Source organism: Danio rerio, chromosome 18 (genome assembly GCF_049306965.1).
Source record: "Danio rerio strain Tuebingen ecotype United States chromosome 18, GRCz12tu, whole genome shotgun sequence".
NCBI classification, from domain to species: Eukaryota; Metazoa; Chordata; class Actinopteri; order Cypriniformes; family Danionidae; genus Danio; species Danio rerio.
In genome coordinates this window covers 21,068,050-21,090,300 of record NC_133193.1, presented here as the reverse complement: position 1 = coordinate 21,090,300, position 22,251 = coordinate 21,068,050, and the positions used below count along the sequence as shown (strand labels likewise).

At 36.7% G+C, this 22,251-nt stretch overlaps 1 protein-coding gene across 1 annotated transcript in view; it reads right to left on the bottom strand.

Moving 5' to 3' along the window:
- Nucleotides 1-3,651: 3,651 nt before the first annotated feature.
- Nucleotides 3,652-22,251, bottom strand: part of smad6b (SMAD family member 6b) — a 51,382-nt gene continuing 32,782 nt past the window's right edge. The window contains 1 exon segment of the mRNA NM_001045051.2: nt 3,652-4,581. Within this exon segment, the coding sequence (NP_001038516.1) occupies nt 4,040-4,581 (542 nt within the window). The 3' untranslated portion in view covers nt 3,652-4,039.

The following is a 22,251-nucleotide window of genomic DNA, read 5'->3' as shown; positions in this document are numbered from 1 at the left end:
AGTGCCACGTAAATAAACATGGTGTGAATTGGAGTGACAAATTGCAGAGCTCATGCAAACATACCCACGTTGCTATGATTAGATGCTTTAAGCGCTGTCATTTTTACGTTGTGCGATTATTTGTTTTATCAAGTTGAAACCATAGGGGTCAGTGGGAGTTGTAATGACAGTAAACCACTTTTCAGGAGTCTTTATCCCTAAACCATGAAAACAAAAAAGCTTGACCATATCAGGGACTTCAGTCTATTGCCCCCTCCTCTTTTCCCCCATCTACATTGACAACCAACACCCACAATTAGAAAGGACGCCAGCCCTACCACATCCACCTTGGATGCAGTTTACTGGCCTGCACATACTTTCTTTTAAAGGTCTTGGTTTTGCCATGTGCATTCATGGAGATATATCAATGCACTGGGACGGGAGCCACCACCTCCTCTCCCTGCAGAAGAAAGAAGCGCAGCTGGGCCCATAAACCACTGACCACGGCCACTGCGGAGGCTAGTCGGAGAGGAGCTGCAGGGACGGAGCTGAGAGGAAGCCATGCTTGAGGATACATCATCTTCTCTTTATGAATAAAAAAAAAAACTCCTCTCTCTTTAACATCGGCCAGCAAGGCTCTCAAGGACCTCAAGGAACCCTGGCTTTAACTTCCTTCCCAAGCAACATAGATGTGAGCTTGGCTATGAAAATGGATAACGATGCCTGAAATAACTTTGCAGCACCAGAATGGCCTCCCTCGGTTTTAAAATGTTAATTCCAGAGGTTTGAACAATTTTTCAAAATGGCAGCCAATGCCCAAAGCCCCGGTTTGAAAATTCATGCATTTTTTTCTCCTCCAAAGGTTTGTTTCAGCGGCAGGTTGTGCACCACGCCATGTCTAGACCACATGGAATGGAGCAGGTTTACAGCAAGAAGTAAATGAAACCAGCATGACAAAAATCACAGTTAATCAGGACATTTTTGAAGTTAAATTTCATGGCGAATTTCAGATTTCATGCTTTTTGGGGCTTCCTAGAATTATTCATTTGGTTAGGCCATAGTGTAAATTTGCAACTGACGATGTTACAAAGCATAAAACCTAATATTGGATTAAGGTAATAATATATAATCTAAGCTACACACACACAGAGCATTAGTATTGATGGTTTATGAGGACTCTACATAACCGTAATGTATTCTATACTGTGAAAACGGCTTATTCTATTCCTTTCCTACCCCTAACCCCAACTTCACAGAATACCTGTGGCAAATTTGGAATCTCATAACACCATTAAGTAAGTTTTTTAAGCATTTTGATTTACAAGGTAATGTAATATCTTGACCCGATTATAGCTATGTCATTACAAATTTTTGTCCTTGCAAACCACCAAAACCAGTGCACACACATACACACACTGTAAAAAATGTACTTTAATTTCAATAGTAAAATATGTAAGCTGTTTAACCAGCCTGATCTCATGAGGAAACATAATTATTTCATGTTTTGTCAGTTTAGTGGCTAATTTGTATGAATATGTACGAGTTTAGTTGTACGCAAATGTGCGATTTTAAAAAGAAAGCGTGGCGGCCAACCCCACCCTTAAACCCAACTGTCATTCGGGGTTGAGCAAATCATATTAAGTTAAATAATATTGTATGGATTCATATTAATTAGCCACTAAATCAAGAGATTTCAAATTGCTGTGAGATTGTGCTGGTTTATCAGTAAGTTTCTTTAATGAATGCACATAATAGCTGTAAATTTACTTTCCCAGAATTCCCTGTACGATTGTTTTAATGTATTTTTGTTGACTTTACTATGGTACCTTTTCGTTTTTTACTTAAGCTATGCACTTTTTATGCACATCTTTTATGTTATATAATTTTATGCTAAATCAAGTGTTAATAAATAATGCTATTGCAATAATTTTATTAAGTGTTACCATAATGAAGTTTAGTAGTTGTGTAAATGACACTGAGTGTCTTTTATATATTAGTATGTTTCTCTGCTTGTGGGAAATGTTTGTGATGAGATTAGTTCATCCAATGATTTTCTCATCTCCTCCTGCTTATGGTTGTGTTTTTGTCTGTGTGATAAAGGTATGATGTGTAGCGTTAGTACTTCAAATCCCTGGTGTATAACCCTATAAATAAATGAAATACTGTTAAATGTAGAAAATTGTTAATAGTTTTGTTAATTGGTATATTTCTAGCAAACACAGCTGCCATTTTTTTGCTGTTAATTTTAGATGTATTTAAATAGTGCGCACACAGACATACAATGACACACACAAAATGTTCTTTGAAATGTTCACTAAAATCGCATGGTTATGAAACCTTTTTTTTTGTGTTCGCTCTTAAGTTGCATGCTTTTTTCTCAATATTAGACTGAAAAAGCCCTTGTATGCATATATTTTCCTATAAGGAAAACCATATATGTTGATAAAAGTGGACAAAAGAGATGAAAACTCCAGGTGTTTGTAAAAAAACAAGGCCCAAGAGTGGACCAGGCAGTATTTATTCTCCATCATTCATTTTCTTTCGGCTTAAGGCTGATTTATACTTCAGCGTCAAGCGCACGCATATGGCCCTCGCCGTGGCTAACGCCGATGGTGACGCGCACCTATTAACTTGTAACTACACGTTGCAACATCGCATATCACAAGCTATGTGATTAGTCGGCTTGGTAGCTGTAACGAGTATGGGCAGTGTTGAGAGCCGCGAGTGTTTACAAGCGTCGAGTCCTGTAAAGGAGCTCCTGATGGAAACTTTTGTTTTGTATTTACGTTATGATTAAAGTTCCCGCCTCTGAATGAGCAGGTTTTAGTTACTTTCACATTAAGGTAGGGTTCACAAAAAAACAAAACCGTGAAGAAAATCGATATAGAGGAACTTAGGAGTTTCGAAAGTGTTATGGACACTTTTCACAAGCCTGTAAGGATGTGTTTAATGGTCATCAGCATCCTTAATCCTTGACAGTTTTTAATATTTTGATTTTAAAAAAAAAGTATGAACACATATGAATTTATGTATGAAGTATATCATCTTTGTTTCAAATGATAAAAACCAAATTACCGCTTGTGCGAGGCGTTTCTAATGCAGCGTCTATGAGGCTGAGAGTAAATCTGATGTTGTTCTCTCCTCTGGTTGCCGTCATCATGCTCACACAATTTTTTTTCTTTTTTCTGTACATCTTTATAACATCATCATAGAGTTTTTCTTTTATTATCTGAGTAAATAAGATTTTTTAAAATATTTGTTGTATTCTCCCGTTCACTAAGTTTCCCAACTATGACGACTTCTGCTACTGAGAAACCCGGAAATGTGAAAAGAGTCTATTGCAGAGTGACACAAACAGCTTGCAGAAATATAAATGCACGGCTACACGCAAGGCATGCGCCGTGGGTCACTCTGATCACTAGACGCAGAAGTATAAACCAGCTTTAGTCTCTATTTCAGAGGTTGCACTGCAGAATGAACCACCAACTATTCCAGCATATGCCAGTATTGGGAAACACCCATTCACACTCATACACTCAGCGGTCTTGCTGTGAGGAGACAGTACTAACCACTGAGCCACCGTGCCGCTCCTTATTCTTCACCATATAAAATGTAATCATTAGAATCAGGCTTTGTTTATAAATGAGTAAGAGAGACAAAAAGGCAAAGCAGTATTATGCGAATACTTTATTATCAATGTGTGAATGGTGTTAGCTTTTCATCTGGATATTAATAGTATATGAAAACTATACACCAAAACCAGGCTCTTCCTATTTTTGCTGTATAATTTTTCAAATTGGTATTGAAAGATTCTTTATCTTTATAGATATTTATATATATAATATATAAGCCAAAGTGCATTTCCCGTTTTTTTTCCTCTTGTCCATGTACACATTGCACCATACATAAATAATTACATCGTAAAAATGACTCCAGTATTTACAAGTATAATATATATTTCTTATAATATATAAAACTTTATATTAAATCTAAGTAGATGATATTTGGGATTGTTTGTGGAGTCTCTCGGCATGAGCGAGTCCATGTGTTTATCCATGTGTTATCTGTGGTTGTTGAGGAGGATCTCCAGCCAACAGGGGCACGAAGTGATGAACTGGCGGGAGTAACAAGGGCCCCAGCCCTTCGCGAAACTGATGCGCACACTGTTCGGGTCATAGGGTCCGTCTAGCAGCTCCGACTCGGCTCCTTGCCTGAGCATGGACGAGCGTTCATAGTCAAACACTTTAATGGAGTATCCAGGCATCACCTTGCGCACCACCAGGCTTCGACTCCCTGGGACATCCAGAGTCGGAGAGTTGACGAAGATGGGGTGCTGGCTGCGGTTGTAAGCCCAGACTCCATCCGGCTCTTTGCTCAGGAGCAAGCCGTAGCCGATCTTGCCACGCGTCCGCTGCACGGTGCTGCTGCGCTGGTCCAGGCTCAGCTGGCCAAGGCAGAAGCCCGTACCTTGAGGTAGGTCATAGAAAATGCTGACGGCAGGCTGGTACACCGTATAGAGGCGGCCCACCCGTGTCCGATGCTCCCAGTACGCCACGTTACACCAGTGACTCTGCTTGGGGGCGTCAGGTGACAGACTGGCATCTGAAACAGGAAGAGAGAGAACACAGCTGTCACTCATTTGTCCCATAACACTGAAATAGACAGAGAGATGGTTTGTTATGTGGAGTTGAAGGCTGCACTGTTATGTGTGGCCTCAAGAGGGCACTACTTCAAAACTTAGTTCATTCAAATATTTACTAACACACTGAAAAGCTGAGAAATGGATAGAATGAGCGGAAGAAATATTATGACGTTAAAAAACCTGTTTAAGTCAAGTATATATGCCCTAAAAATTAAGCAAAACAACCAAAATCTAAATCAAAATGATCATTATTACTTTAATGGCTCAATCATGTGCTTCCAAAGACCCTGATTGTGTCTTAGCCGCACACACTTAATGAGACAGCTCACCCCAAAACAAAAATTTAGCCACTACTTACTCACCATCAAGTGGTTCCAAACCCGTTTCTTTTTTTTTGCTGAACATAAAAAGAAGATATTTTGCAGAAAGTTGAAAACAAACACTATGGAAATCAATGCTTACAGGTTTTCAACATTCTTCAAAGTATCTTAATTTGTGTTCCACCGAAGAAAGAACTCAAATAGGTTTTGAACACATGAAAGAAGAGTAAATAACTACAGAATGCATTTTCCTTGGTGAATTATCCCCTAAAATGATTCCACTTAGCAGTGCCACGTATTGCGTTCAAGTCTTGATCTGGAAAGAGAGTATGTGTGGAAGGGGGGGATATGTAAAAGCCATGAGCTCATATCCGGCGACAGCTCCCTCCCCCGTCTCCATTCTCCTCCACATTCCTGTGGGTGGGTGATGGTGGCGATGGTTTGGGTGGAGAGGGAGCGTCTCCTCCCGCTGTGGGCCTGGGGACAGCTTTCAGCTCCCTGACAACTTAGTGCAAGCCTTTGACCTCCTGACCCCCCAGGCTTCACGCTATCAGCTCAGATTAACGTGCATGCTGACTGATGCCATTAATTTGCTCCTGAGAGGCTATTGGCAGGGAGATTGCAAGAGCCAGGGTCTGTGGCTCCTTCACATTTTCTTGTGACTCTCAGGGTCATTCAGGAAATAGCTAACCACAAAATTAGCCTTCTGTCATCGTTTACTCAACGTCATGTCAATCCAAACCTGCATGCTATTAGATTTATGGTAGAACACAAAAGAGAAGATTTTAAGAAACTTTTTCTCTATATAACAACAGTTTACAAGCAAGGCTGTGAAGCTCCAAAAACAGCATTAACCACTAAACTGCACCATAAAATGACCAAGGTAATGCTTTATATTAGTTAGCTCTTTTGCAGAGCAGTATTTTGAGACCATAAATAGTATGACAGTATCAATGAATAAGAGTCACTGAAATCTTGAGTTTAAAGTGTTAGTTCCCTCAACAATTTATTCATTGATCTTTATAACCCAAATTAACATATTTTTGGTGAAATATGAGAGTCTCTAATGGTATCTGACATATTTACTATATATTCATAGTCTAATTTACAGTGTTCTTGGAGCTTTATATGATCATGGACTGTTTCGATAATATTTTTGGTTCCTTTTCTGGCCTTTGAATGTCTCTAGAAGGTTGCTGTCTATGAAGATTAAGAGAGCTGTCTGATTTTATCTAAATTATCTTCATTTGCGTTTTGAAGACGAACAAAGGCTTTTAAACGAATTAAGGTTGAGTAATTAATTACATCATTTGAATATTTGCCTGAACTAATCCTTTAAAACTTCACCTGTGAACATGACACTCTGAACATCCTGATAGCTGTCTAATTAATAATCTACCTGGGGTTCGTTTCCGAAAACCATCGTAAGCCAACAAATGTCTCAAGTAACATCATTACAAACATAGTTCATAAATTTGGCGTTTCCCAAATCCATCGTTCAAACGAACATTCGCACACTTCTAGTGCTGTAGTTAGAAGCATAGTTCCTGGTTCTTTTTTATTCCCAGTTATCCCCTTTACGCCTATCCATTTAGAGCGTTTAAACTTGGAATGATTTAAATAATAATAATAATAATAATAAATCTCTCTTAGGTGTAATTTGCTGTCAATGTATTCTTACAGTTTAGTTTTAGCGATCCTCATATTGACAATTGCGCTCCCTTCGCAGTGCACTTTAAAACATTGACGCCATTTAAAATGCAGCCATGGCTCATGACAAGGCGATAAGTGGCCTATTATTTAAAAGCTGAATTTATGTTACGTCTTCAAAGTTTGTGAAAACAAAAATATATAGCGAACATTAATGCTTTTAATTTATAGGTTGTTAATTTAGAAATGTATCTGTACTAAAGGCTTAATAACATGGGCCTGTTGGTTAAAACATTTCTGCAGTGGTTTGAATTTCACATTGTACTTAAATAAATAAATAAATAAATAAAATAACAAAAAAAAAATGACAAAATCCTACTTAATAATAATAATATTTTTAATATTAATTAATCATTATTATTAATTTGTTAAGATAGATTTTTTCTTAATAAATAGCCTGCTGTAAATTACAACCATTAATGATTTATATGATTTATATATGATGTTACATGTTAGCTAAGCGGTTTTATGTTTTATAATAGAATATGGAATAATTCTCAAATAATATTTGTAAAGGAAACATAGGCCCTATATGTACCATTTACATATATTTCAATTAATATAGAAAACGAGTGCATGTTTTTACCTAAACTAATATTGGATTTTTTTGTAAATGCGTATATATTTGCAGATAAAATGATGGGGTTTTCTCAAAAAAGTTTAGAGCACGTCCTTTAAAGCATCATTATGGGCGTTTTACGTTCTAACTAACGTGGTTCAAATGATTGATCTGCGACAAAGCAACTATGGTTTTGGGAAACACTTGTCACTACATCGTTTTTTTCCCAAACCATGCATTGTACTATGATAGTTCAGCCATGAGTTACGTCATTGTTTGGGAAAAGCACCAATTATTGATCAATTATTGCTGTGGTGTATGTTATTAGAAAATCGATCATGTATAAGAAATCTAGAGTTAAAACTGCATAATCTGACAGTGAATAACACACAATATATTGTATAATTTGATTCCAGGTATGCAAGACCAATCAAAATAAATACATTTTGCCATTGTATAAAGAACAGGTGCATATAGACTCTTCAAACCTCACAAGTTTGAAACCACAAAAAGTCAACTAAACAATAAAATTATTTTATAGAAGCCTAAAAAAATCAATCAAATAAGACAACCAATGCAACCACACAAAGAAAACCCAACAAATTACAATACATGAAATCTGCTGTCCATTTAAAGCATGGCTGTTTGGATATGTGGTAGAATCAGGACCAACTTTAAACCCTTCTCCACTGAAATGGTTCCTCACACTGGGCCCCAGCATGTTAACATTACCAAATTCCTTACATCCTCTTTAAGCTTGCAATGTGTTTTTTTTTCTGCTAATAAAACCAATGCACCTACATCCAAAAACACCTCCCTTTTTTGGTAAAGTATCCATGCTAAGTAGTCATTAGCTCCATGTTAAGTCAACAGAAACAATACAGGAAGACTTGCTTCCAGCTATGCGGCCTAATGAGCGCTGAATTTGAACTTCTACCTAAATCAATGAGATGCAGAACAGAAACAATGCAGCAGGAAGGTTCACATGGCTGTACACTTCTACATATGCCGGGGTTTGATTAATGCCCCCCATTTTTTACACGAGCGAGAGAGGAAAGAGACACAGAACAGGGGTGGTTGAGTCTGCGCTGGCTGTTCTGTGGGTTTAAACAGGGGTGCAAAGATTAAAGGTTAATAATCTTTTTAATGTTTAGCTTGGGAGCGAACAATGCTCAGCCCAGAGACCGGCCCTTTTCCTGAGGGTGTTGTGCGTGTGTGTTCATGTGTTTTAAGTGTATTAGAGCTGAAGAGAACATCAGCCAATGTTTGTGTTTGAGAGAGAAGTGTGTGTTTTGGCTGTTCTCGTCTCAGCGATGCCGTGTGAGTGTGTGTCAGTGGGAAAGGAGACGGGGAAGGAAGAGAACAGATCGGGCAAACTCATTAAATTCTCAGAATGCAAAACCAATCAGTGCCATCTTTGTTTGTTAGATTTACTCTTCCTTTTTATCCTGGCTAGAAAGTTCTGCCTAAGATATCTTTGGAACAAAGTTGTTTGGGCTGGGTGATTGTTTTAAGTAGGGATGTCCTGATCAGGTTTTTTTTCCCTCAAATGCAAATCCGAGTCATTTGATTTTGAGGATCTTCTGATACCCAAACCCGATCAGATACTTCTACACAACATAAAAAGAATAAAAAAGAGCTAAGAAACAGATCCAGGATGTTCCTTATTTTAATTTAATTCACCTTATTTTAACATTGAACATCTCTATTAACAAACAGAGCACTTCTGTGAGGTAGCAATTCTACACTTTTGGACTTTAGCGCAACACCAAATATAAAAAAATCTAATATAAATAGAAATAGCTCCTCAACTTGAAATACCCAACAGGCAATCCCCAGTATACATATCTCACAGTTTACTATGGCAATGTTGTCATCATCAACTTTATAAAACCTCCAGGCAACAGACATACTCGCACTTTCCGCTTCAAGCTGCTTCTGTGCTGCCAGTATTTAACCAATAGCGTCTCTGCAACAAAGTGATGTCATGCCGCGTTGCTGTTTCTGTATGAAGTCTTGAAAGAGATCTAACTCTGTGCCACCGCATAACTATAGATGTGTAAAAAAATAATGGGAATTTATATATATATTCGAGTTCTGATCGGGAGGTAATGTCAGATTTGATTGAGTCTGAAACTGCATGATAGGCCCGATTTCCTATCACGTGATTGGATTTTGACATCCCTAATTTTAGGTCAATTTTCATGTGCATGTTGTCAGTAAAGCCAGCTCTAGTAAACTTCCAGCACATGTGTTCAGATGGAGCCGAGTTTACTACACAGAGACGTAGTTCCATGATAAGCTACACAAGAATTTGTTTTTAAAATCGTATTTGATTTAATCAGTCGATAGTGACTAGTAGATTCTGCAATTACGACAGCTTTTTTTTTTTTGAACATGAACATGAACATATTTTGCATGAACATATTTTGTCAGGTAAAGCGTCTAAATCTTAAACCAATAAAAAACCTTTTAGAATTTTAATTAAACTACAATCGAACAAACAAAATATTTTAAGCTAAAAATTTACTATTTTTTAAAGTTATGTTTTAATATTTTTTTAACTGAACTGGCAGGGTTAGCATAAATCATTTACATATACAGTGGTCCCTCATTAACCGCAGGAGTTACATTCTAAAAATAACCCGCGATAGGCGAAATCTGTGAAGGCGGTAAAACCCCTCACTAACACACTTTATCCACTTTTCTCAGACAGGCATTAACATTTTCACACTCTTGTTTAAATACTCTCAAAGTTCAAATCTTTGTAGAAAAATAAGTCCAGTATTATAGAATGAAACTAAAGATCAAAACCATTTGATCTTCATTTTTTTCCTGTAATGGCGCCCTAAGGCAGCGTAACTTTTACCTTTCTTTAGCATGTCCAGAAGTTCAGCTTTTTGTGTGATGACAAGCATCTTCCTCTGCCTTTTGGGTGTTACCGCAGGTGCCTTTGACAGTGCTCGACAGTACACAGTACAGCATTTCAGAGTAACACTTCTAGCAATCAAGGATTTATGTAAATTTGGCAAGCTGAATGCATTCTGTACTGTACAGGAGACATGGTAGGGTTGGGCAATTAATAAAAAAGTAATCGAAATCGACATTCAGAACCTATAATCAATCAAATTTTTCCAACTTTTTTCAATTACTTTACCTTCCGAGTGTTTAGTCACGTGACCCCCGTGCAAATCTAAAAAAAATACACGTCACAACGACGTTTAGCGCAAGCTCTGTGATTGGTCAGTTTGGTAGCGGTTACGAGCAAGGGCAGTGCTGAGAGCCAAGAGATCATTAGATCATGTGTTTACAGTGTGAAATGCCATTGTTGTGTGTTTACCTTATGTTTAAAGTTGTTGCACATCTGCCGGTTCCTGCCTCTAAATGAGCTTATTAATATTTAAATTGACAAACAATAAATATACATTTTTTAAATGACTGCGAGTGCGTGTGTTTTGAGCTAAATATATTAGTCACACTTTACAATAAGTACTATACATCACATACAATTTACAATAAGTACAATAATCACTAGTTAATGTATTTACTAACATGAACTAATAATAAACAATATTTGCACAGCATTTACTAATCCTAGTTTAACATTTACTAATTATTAAAGTCAAAATCCATGTTTGTTAACATTAGTAATGCACTGCGAGTTAATGAACTAAGAATGAACAACTATATTTTGATTAACATTAACAAAAATAAATAATTACTGTAATAAATGTACAGTGCAATATTTGTTAATGTTAGTAAATACCTAAACTAACATTAACTATACATAATTACTATATATTTTGACATTATATTGTATTTATACTTAAAATATACATACCTTTATACACTACATTTCTAACTTTCTACTTGTACTAAATGTTTGTACTTGTACAAACATTTCCTTTAAACGCAAATATATACAAATGTACCCATTTAAGTTGTAATTAATATATTTTCTTCAACAACAATATAACATACACTAATAATAAACAAACTAAAAAGAAATACTGATGCACTGCAGCTTATACAGGCTGAAAACCATCTTTCTAACAAAATTCCACAGTAAATACTCATTATATACAACATCTATCATCCTCCTCCCCTTCGACAGGTCATTCACCTGTGTGTTTCATTTCCTGAATCAAATCCAGAACTTTCACATGAAATGAGCACAGCATTTGCAGCTTGTTTGTGTGTGTGTGTGCGTGCTTGTGCTCAGGTAGAAGCTGGAAAATGCACATCAGCAAGCGCCACAACAAGCAGGATACAGAGTTCCTGTCTCCCCTTCCCTGGAGGCCTCAGTCATGAGTCAGTGAAGAGCCTCTGACAAGCCGCCAGAGCTGCAAATACAGCCTTACTCAGACCGAAGACAGACAGACGGACGGCAGCGCGGCTATAATCGCAACCAATGACGCTACTTTAGTATAATAAACCTCATTTAGGCTATCAACTGCAGCGAGTAGGTGTAAGTTCAAAGGCGGTGGACATCTAAACTCATGTACCTTAATGACTCAGCAACGGTTTAGTTAACAACACTTAAGCGCTTTGGGCTCATCACTTGGAGGAGAGATAATGATGCCAGACTAAGTGCTAACTGTGTTCTCCCTTCAGTGTTTTTTGTTGCGGACAGGCTGGAAGACAAAAGCTGGGAGCAATTACGCCGCTCTGCGTTCATTTAACCCCAGCACCTTTCAACAGCTCCGTTTACCCATTAGATAGGTAGTGTGTGTTATTATTGTTATTATATTCTAAAAACCGACTCCACCAGTGTCAATCTCTTTGGAGACACGTTGTTAACGCCTTCAGGTTGACGTCTGACCCACTTCTAAACTAAACATGATGCACTGTAAAAAAAATGCTGGGTTTCACACAATTCCTACATGTTTCCCAACACAAATGGATTAAGCTAATTTCATAGTTTTTACGCATTTAAGTGGATTGAACATAAAACAATTAAGTTGTGCCTTAACAAACATAAAAATGTACTAGTTTAACTCATTTTATAATAATATAATCATTTAATAATTAGTTTGAACAAACCATGTGTTGAGTAACAGTTGTTTTGTACTTAAAACAAAACCCCCTAATTATTATATGTAATTAGATGGGGGGTGTGTGGATTTTATAATCTGTAAAAATAAGATTATTTTTTTACATTATTGGGTGTTTAAAAAATCACTATGCAACAAACAAAACACATTTTTGATCTAGCACAAGTATTCAGTGTTTGAAGAATCCTAATATAATGCTGTTGCAATGCACTTAGTATTTTAATAGATATGATTTAGATCTGACATACTACACAAGCACGACAATTTTTTTAATATCAGCGTGCAAACGCATTCACGAATGGAACCGTTCAACGATTTATTCATTAGACGATCACTCACTTTTTTTTAAATAAATAAATACGCTACTTTGAATGAACCATTTGAATTAATTATACAGTGAATCACTCATTAAGACTGAGACTTGCCACATCCTACTCCCCATTGATTTATACACAAAGGAAGTCATTTTGTATTGTTTCTATATGAATCAGCCATTTTGAACATCCACGTCGCCTGCCGTTTTTGAACAAATCATTTAAAATAATTTTTCAGTTAATCTTTAAACAGGGACTTGCCACTACCTACTAGACAATGATTAAGTTATTCATTAGCAATATTTCCATCCAAAAATGCTTATCAAATTCATGCGAAAAACTGAAATATCACATAAAAGATGTGCGAACAAAACATTGTTTCTATCCAACAAATCAAAGAGAAAAAAAATCTTCACTTCCTGATTACTGCTGCCAAATATCAAAAGTAAAATCGTAACTTGCTGTGGTATAGGAGAAGCTGCATAACTCTTCTTCTACGTAACTCTTCTTTATTTAATAAATGACTTGCGCCTAAGAAGGCAGTATGCCGACACACATTGAACGCATTGTGACGTCTGAACGATTCATTCGTTAAAACAGGGGCTTGAACCATCAACCAGTGGTTATTTTAAATCTATAACAGGCTTAAACCATCAAAGGTATCAACTCAGAAACACACTCAGCAAAAATGATTTAATTCTTTTAATAAAAAAAAGTGTGATTACGTTTTTTGTCAATATTCAGGGTTTCTGCAGGTTTCATAAATATTTAAGACTTTTAAAGACCTTTTCAAGACATTAGGAATGAAATGTCAGGCTTAACCAGGACAAAATGCTAAATTTTTTTTTTTCTAATGATCTGGTTGGGCCAGCAGAAAAGTATTTAATATATAATAATATATACAATAATAATATTAATAATAATAATAATAATTATTATTATCATTATTATTATTATTATTATTATTATTATTATTAAATAATGTGTAAATAATTATTATTAAATAATATTTAAATAATGTGTCAAAACAAGCATTTATTCCAACAAAAAAATTATATTTTATATATTATATATATAAAAATTATAATCAACTAAATATAAATAAATGTACAGGGACATGAGAAACTTAAGACCCATTTAAAATGAATTAAGACCTCCAGGACATTCTTTCAGTAAATTTAAGATGCCGCAGACACCTTGAATATTGTACACCACTACTATGATATAGCTGCTTAAGTAGATTCAAACTATAAACTTTAAAATATAATGTTTAATCAATTGTATTTACTTGTGAAAATTCAATTCATTTAATTAGTTTGTGTAATTAACACAACTTAAGTAATTTACACAACTTTTCTAAACTAAATATGTGTTCAATTTACAGAAAAGCAATTCATTCTGCATGCTGCCCACAGGTGCAAAAAAAAAAAAAAAAAAGTCTGAAAACGCAACAGTTGCTCAAGGAAAAGATTATATTAGAGTAGTAAATTGCTCAAGGGAAAGCAAACATGGGCAGCTGAGATCAAACAACAGCAAGGGCCTTGTTGACTTACAAAGCCAGAGCTTAAGGAGGCCGTGAGACTAAAGGTTACTTTGTCAGGAGGCTAAAGTCTTTTATTTAGTCTCCATTTGCTCTCAGACAAATACCAGTTACTTTTACAAAGCTGGAAATGAACAAAACGCACACGCACGCACAGCTAGACAGCCTCAAAGGTATTTCCTTTGAAACTCATAGCTTGTACATAATGCTCTGGTGGACGTGCTACTCAATCAGTAAGGTAAACATGCAATTCTCAGGCCGTTCCCAAGCCAGACATTCATATTCACATCAAAGAAGAAAACAGTCTGCGTTGGACAGGCCGGTATTGCGCTGTATGCAATGTGTGGCTATCAGTGGGCAGGATTGTTTTGCGTTATTTACACGTGCAATGAGAAAACGTGGAGTAATGTGAAAACGCAGAGTGGGATGTGTTTTAGGCAAGTCAAGACGAGGAGCAGCATATTATTAAGGGGTGTTATTAGGCACAAAGTTAGGCGGAGTTTGGATGCTTATGGTTGTTAAGCAACGACACGCCAGTTCAAGTGATGCGCAGTTACAGTCATGTGCATATTAAATAGTTTACAATGGGTCAAAATGTGGCTAGACGATGGTTTTGTATTATTAATATAACATTACATGAATGTTTTTTTTTTTTGTACTGCTAAGTTCTGTTGAAATTGTGAAGCCAGTTGTACACTAAAGAGCTATGTTATTTTAGTTTGTGTTTGAAATATATGTTTTAAATATAAATAAAAAAATAATTCATTATTATGAAACATTTTATAACAGAGTTAGAAATATTTTATACATTTAATAGCATTATTATAAATAGACTTTGACCATGTGTGTGAGTGTGCTTAAATAAACAAACTTTATTAAAAGAAGCTTACATAGCACAGTTATTAATATATATTATTACATAACAAATGTTTAGGTTTTTTTAAGAAGCAAACAGAGATTTATATTCCAAATTTCTCTTTGTCACTGAATTCAGAAAAATAAAAACGTTTTAGGCATCAATAATAAATAGATAATTAATTTATTCAGATTAGATTCATTTCTAAAAGACTATGTGACTAGTATTATTTTAAAACTATTTGAAAATATACTTATACATTTTAAGATTGCACCCAAATTTCAGTCACGCTGCTCTGCATTAATTTCACCCAAGCACCTTTCAACAACTCCGTTTACCCATTAGATAGGTAGTGTGTGTTATTATTGTTATTAAATTCTTAAAACCGACTCCACCAGTGTCAATCTCTTTGGAGACACATGTTGTCAGCTGCTTCGTGTTGATGTCTGACCTGTTTCTAAACTAAAGATGATACACTGTAAAAAATGCTGGGTTCCACACAAGTCCTTCATGTTTCCCAACACAAATGGATTAAGCTAATTTCATAGTTTTTACGCATTTAAGTGGACTGAAGAAAAAACAATTAAGTTGTCCCCCCAAAAAAAGATATTTTAAATAGAAATTATTTATATCTGTAAAATTACAAGCAGTTTTTTAAATATCTGCATGAAAACACAATCACGAACTTCAAAAACTCAATGAATCATTCGTAAAGATGATCACTTACTTTTTAAAAAAATAAATCTGCTATTTTTAATAAATAATTTAACATAAAATTTTTCAGATTAGATCAATTTCTAAAAGATCATGTGACTAGTATGATTTTAAAAAAATCTGAAAATAAAACGATACATTTTAAGATTGCAACTATTCATTCATTTATTCATTCATTCATTCATTCTTTTTCATTTCGTCTTAGTCCCTTTATTAATCTGGGGTCGCCACAGCGGAATGAACTGACATCATATCCAGCATATGTTTTACGCATCGGATGCCCTTCTAGCTGCAACCAATCAATAGAAAACACCCATACACACTCATTTACATACACTACAACATACACTACGGACAATTTAGCTTACCCAATTCACCTATACAGCATGTCTTTAAACACGGGGAAAACATGCAAACTCCACACATAAAATACCAACTGACCCAGCCGAGGCTTGAATCGTGCCACTCACTGTGCCACCTTGTCACCCCAAGATTGCAACCAAATTTTTAAATATTATTGCTTTTTACTTTAATATAAAAAATTATACATATCTATATCTATATGTTAAGGTTGGGCAATTTGGCCTAAAATCTAAATCTTGATTAATTGAACATTTTAACTTGATAATGATTCATGAACAATTACTGTATTTTATTTATTAATTCATGTATTTTTGCCTCTGTGTTTTTGAATGCTACTTTAATGTACAAGAAGCTAAAACTAGCTCATTTAGAGGACTGAACCGGCGGATGTACAACAACTTTAATCATAAAGTAAACATAAAACAACGGGATTCGACACTGTAAACACATGCTCTAATGGGCTCGCGGCTCTCAGGACCACCCTTGCTCGTCACCGCTACAAAACCGATCAATCACAGAACTTGTGCTAAACGGCGTCATGATGTGTAGCTACATTTTCAAAGTATAAATCAGTCTTAACAGAGGGGGTCACATGACTCCACACGGTACAGAAAGTAAGCAAAAATATTGACCTGGAAAAATGTTATCGTCTATAGATTTTGAATGTCGATTTTGATTACTTTTCAATTAATTGCCCAGCCCTACTATATATCTATATAAATATCTATACAAATGTTAAATATAATCAAATTTAACACTTAATAATATTGAAAAACAAAATGTGTAAAATGATAAATTACTAAATGATGAATTACAGCATGCTGCAGTCCTTTTTCTGTATTTAGACCTTCGGCTGAGGAATTGGTGGAATATGAATTATGCATGGACAAATGTGGATCATTCATTGATCATATTATGTTTCAAACAATCTCTCGCATTACCCTTTCACAGTTGCATATGAACAAACTAAGAAATGCCTGAAAAAGAAATTTGGAGAATCAGCACACACACACACACACGCACAAGCACACTCCACCCTCCAAGACACACCAAAAAAAAATTCATTTAGGGTGAGTTGGAGGTAATTAACTCTAAGTACACAAAAGGGGGTTTGATTTCAATAGCAATACTATGTGATTATCCACTAATGCTTTTAAAAGCGCCACGCAGGGAGGAGAAAAAGACAAGAAAAAGAACTGCCTCGGGCTCAACACACGTCCACAGAGCTCCAGTGCAAAGAGGAAAAACAGCAGCTTGTCATCTCTTCCCACCAAAACTACAGGCCCACATCCCTGTCTTTTTCATCCCCTCTAATCCAGGGAATTCTGAAAAGATGAACTCATTCCTCTGCAGAAGCTCCTGCCAGACCCTTTAACCAGAGAGGGAAAGAGAGAGAGAGAGAGAGAGAGAGAGAGAGAGAGAGAGAGAGAGAGACACTGTTGCTTTGGAAATAATATGATCCTAACATTCATGGCAGCGAAGCTTTCTTGAATTGAACTGAACTGCGAGAGGGAATGAAGGGGGAGTCTGAGTCTCTTATCCTGTGCCAAGGATTAGATTCCCTCCAGCTATTAGACTGTACCATTGCGCTGACAGGCGGAGGGGGTAAAGACAGAGAGTGTTTATGCGAGCAGAAGAAACAGAACAAAGTTTTATGGTGGACAGAATTCATCTTTTGACGCCACTCTTGACAGGCCCGGGCATTTTTCTTTTTCGCCGGGGTCAGAGAAGGGAAGAAGCTGAAATTACGGACCGAGAGAAGGGAGGGGGGCGGGGAAAGTGAAACATAACAAACAACTGCTGCCATGCTTCCCCTCCCCTCCCTCTTTGGTACGGCTCTGATTTTTTAGACGACTATCACTACAGGGCGACTTACAACACACTAACGGGCCACATTTAGGCTGGCGTCTGCGCTATCTCTGCCATCAAAGACTGCTTTATCAGCCAGACGTACTAACTGGGGCAGCGCTCTCACACAGATGGGTTTCTTTCTCTTTGACCCGTTCTCCTTTTCTTTCCCTTCACTTCATTAATTTTTAGAGATTTTAGTATTTTCTCAGGCTGCTGCTTTCCATTGCTGAGCTGTGCAGTGGTGAAACTTTTGTGTGTGAATGTCAGCCCTTTAAAGTATATATTCAGGGTTTGCATAAACACAGATGCTCAAAACATGGACTAAAGACCATGGAAAGACCAGGTCTTCACTCAAAAAACATTTGCTGTTTGTTCAAACTAATCATTTAAAATGAGTTGAAACAACACAAAAAAAAGTTGAGAATGAGAACGAGGTAGTTGGTGCGAATGGTGGGTCAGTCAGTAAAGTTGACAGCGGCCTCTGGTACACTTATGTGAGATGAGCAAGCACGAGTAGCACTCAGATAAGAAATTTGAGATCTCAAAAAGTGTACACAGCGGCCTCTGGTGGAATTGTGACAACAAAAACTGCAATAAAACGTACCTCATGGAATGTATTTTGTGCTCTCCAAAAACATATACAGTAGTATGTATCCATAATGAGCCTGAGTTGAGTGGTCTTCAGTGTCTGCGCTTTGTCCATGAATTTTAGAAATCTAATCGTTCTCATTTAAAGTAGAGCTGAAGTTATGAGCTGTTGTTAAATGCACAATATGTAAGACTTAAAAAAAAGTTTTATTAAAAACCACTAGAACAGTGTTCATATATTTTGCTAGACAATGGACTTACGTTAAGTCAAATGTTTCGAAGAATGTTCAAATTCAGTAAAGACATCAGTTATAACTACAATAACAATGACAGTGTCATTGAATCTCTAATGACGTCAAACAGTCTCAAATTCCAGTTTGGTTGTATAGAAAATGGGGAAACACCAAAAACGGTTTCAGCCTTAGGGGCCGATACATTTTAAAAACGTGAGGCGCACTACACTGCGTTTTTTGTTGACAAGAAAAAAAAAGTGTGGTGTGATGTTTATGTTGCTAGGTAACGACTAAATCAGCTGTATATTGTGATCGAATTTCGCTGTTGATATTGGTATAAATTTAATATTTAATAATATTTTGAAATTCAGGATTTGTTAAGTCATACAGCAAGTCTCTTCTCCATCCTCAAAAGTCACCAAAGTCGTCTTGACAACACACTTTTGTCGCCCCAACTGAAAACCCGCCAGGAGAGGTGGTGGTTTGGTGGTATTTGACAAGGTGCGCGCGACGTGTCTGAAGAGTGAGGAGAGATGCGGTGGGGAGGGGTGAGAAGGGTGCGCGACGTAGCCAATTTGAGGACCGGGAGAGAGACGCGAGATTACCAGGAGATTATCACTCATTTGCGGCCATCCGGAGACTCGCGAAACTTCCCGCCCTACTCATAATTCTCTCTTCATATAGCCGTATGCCTATTACAAATCCATAAACACAGTGATATAACCGCGCTTGGATCGTTTGCTTTCTCACTGCAATCGATACGCTCCAGAGTTCGTTTCAATAAAGCCAAAATCACCTCATTCAAGCAATCTTGAAGCGATTGATTTGCCGCGGATCCGAGAGTGATTGGTGGTTTCACATATGCCAAATGAACTGCGCTAACTGGGCAAAATAGACAGGTTCCGAAACAAAAGTGTAGGTATGAAAGCACCCTTAGTTTAATTGGAGAATGAAAAAGACGCGACTGACATAACGTGCTTTTCCCGTACAGAGTTGACTTTTTTTCAACTGCAAGCACACAGCATCCAATGGCAAAAATTCAAGGCGCTGCAGGCGGTTAAAACGTGAGGTGCAGCAGAATGTAAAAACGTGAGGCGCAGAGGGCAGTTAAAACACGAGGCATGCAGGGCGCATAAGCAGCACGCAAAACGCTCACGGCCATTAGTAAATCATTCAAAAAAGGCGTTTCTTGATGCAAAAAGCACGTTCAGTGTAATCAGCCCCTTACTTTCCTTAATATATCCTAGATCAGGGATCACCAAACTTGTTCCTGGAGGTCCGGTGTCCTGCAGATTTTAGCTCCAACCCTAATCAAACATACCTGAACAAACCAATCAAGGTCTTACTGGGTATACACCCAGGCAGGTGTGTTGAGGCAAGTTGGAGCTAAATCCCTGCATGGCACCGGACCTCCAGGAGCGAGATTGGTGACCCCTGTCCTAGATAATAGATCTTAAATACTTCAATTTAATCAAGAACACGATTTCTGCTTGAATCCCATCAGATATAATGAAGACAACAACTCACATGATTCCACACTCAGTCACAACATCATCAAACTACAGCTTTGTTTGTATTGAATATGCACCCTCTAGCTGCAAAAATGACTTGTTGTATTTTAGTATGAGAAAGTAATAAACTATATTTACTTAAACTTTTTTATTTCTCATTTGTATATTCATTGTGAAGATCAAAATAGCTTATTTACATGATATTCCTTTATAAAAACATATTGCGTATATATAATAAAATATATATTTTAATATATTAAAGTCAACAAATTACAATGGATCTTCTCTTCTGCGTCTGATAAAATTACAGCATTTTATTAAAGAAACAGCATTTTATTGTGCTGCAAATGGCAAGCGTATATATTAATCCCTTTGCTATGGCTCAATAGTGTTAATGACGACTTGGTTAAATGTGCGTAAGATTCACACCTCAGAGCCATATAAAGCACAGCTTAGTTAGTCAGATTCACTGCCGGCCACTGCCTCTCCAGATTCCTTAACACTCACTAGTGTTGACATTTTAACACATGGGCCATCTGAGCCCAGAGCAACAAATGAAGGAGTATATGCGGTCGACCCAGGTCAGATCTCTGGGCCACAGCACTGATTTCCACAGCCGGGTCCAGCGGTGTGAAGACCCACAGATCTGTGTACTGATCTCCACGGGTGAGCCCCCGCCAGAAGGACGGGGGGATCCAAAGCAAATTCCTTTACTATGAGAACAGACAGGGTAGTGTGGAGGACAAACTCTCATAAATAGAGAACATCTACAACCAGTTCACAACTTTATTGATCATTTGGCTTCAGGCTTCACGTCTGATAGTTTAGCAAGTGTATGAGCTGTTTACAAAGAGATTTACTGACAAACATTTACTAGGTATACACTTTAATATATCAGTGTTTGAAATAGCATCTTTTAGTGTCCAGATGTTGTTTCATATCACAGAAAGAGTAAGAAATCATACTATTTCTATTCAGTAATAAAGGTTTTTCAATTATTAATATACATTCCTTATGTAAAATACCAAGGATGGCTTGAAGGACACAAATATCACTACAATCATGCGTTTATAGTTTTCATGTTTGATCAGTTTAACCTCTTCTATCTTCTTTTAACAACTTTTAGATTACAGCATGAATGTAATAGCTTTTACATACAAATACAAATTAATTATTGTCAAGTATATCTTTATTGCAATAAATACCAGACAATGTATTGTTTTAGAAATTTTTTAATTCAAATCACCCATCACAACTGCTTCTACTGCTTCCATAGGGCTACAAGGGATTGAGTAATGTTTTGAGTTTCATTGACAATGTTTAACGCTTTCAAGCTTAGCAGTAATTCAGATTAAAGGTGATTCTGCACGGTATCTAAGAGGCCATGAAAATATCCATTACTTGAACAATAAAGATATGATGAACTATGAAATCTTTCACTTATTACTTTTATCTAAAGCAGTGGTCACCAAACTTGCTTCTGGAGGGCCGGTGTCCTGCAGATTTTAGCTCCAACCCTAATCAAACACAGCTGAACAAGCTAATCAAGGTCTAACTAGGTACACTTGAAACACCCAGGCAAGTGTGTTGAGACAAGTTGGAGCTAAACCCTGCAGGGATACCGGTCCTCCAGGACCAGGATTGATGACCCCTGATCTAAAGGATATTATAATACAGGCACATTCTAGTTGGCAGAACTTTTAGCCACTAACCATCCTCTAAACATCCCATTATTATGACAGTAAAATTGACTAATATTTTCTGTAGATCAAAACAGAAAATGCAAAACAATAAAAAAATCATACATAGCTAATACAATTTTAGTTTATTATATTGCTATTATTATAATGTGCAATATCTATATTTTACATACAGTATAGTTTCTATTAAAAATTATTGTGAAATAAGTCTTTGTATAGTGTAATGGAGGCCAGCTAGCGAATTGCTATGCAGGTACACCTTACTCCTCTGACCTCTAAAGGTGCTCTAGTGACACACATGGTCTTTAGCCTCCTTG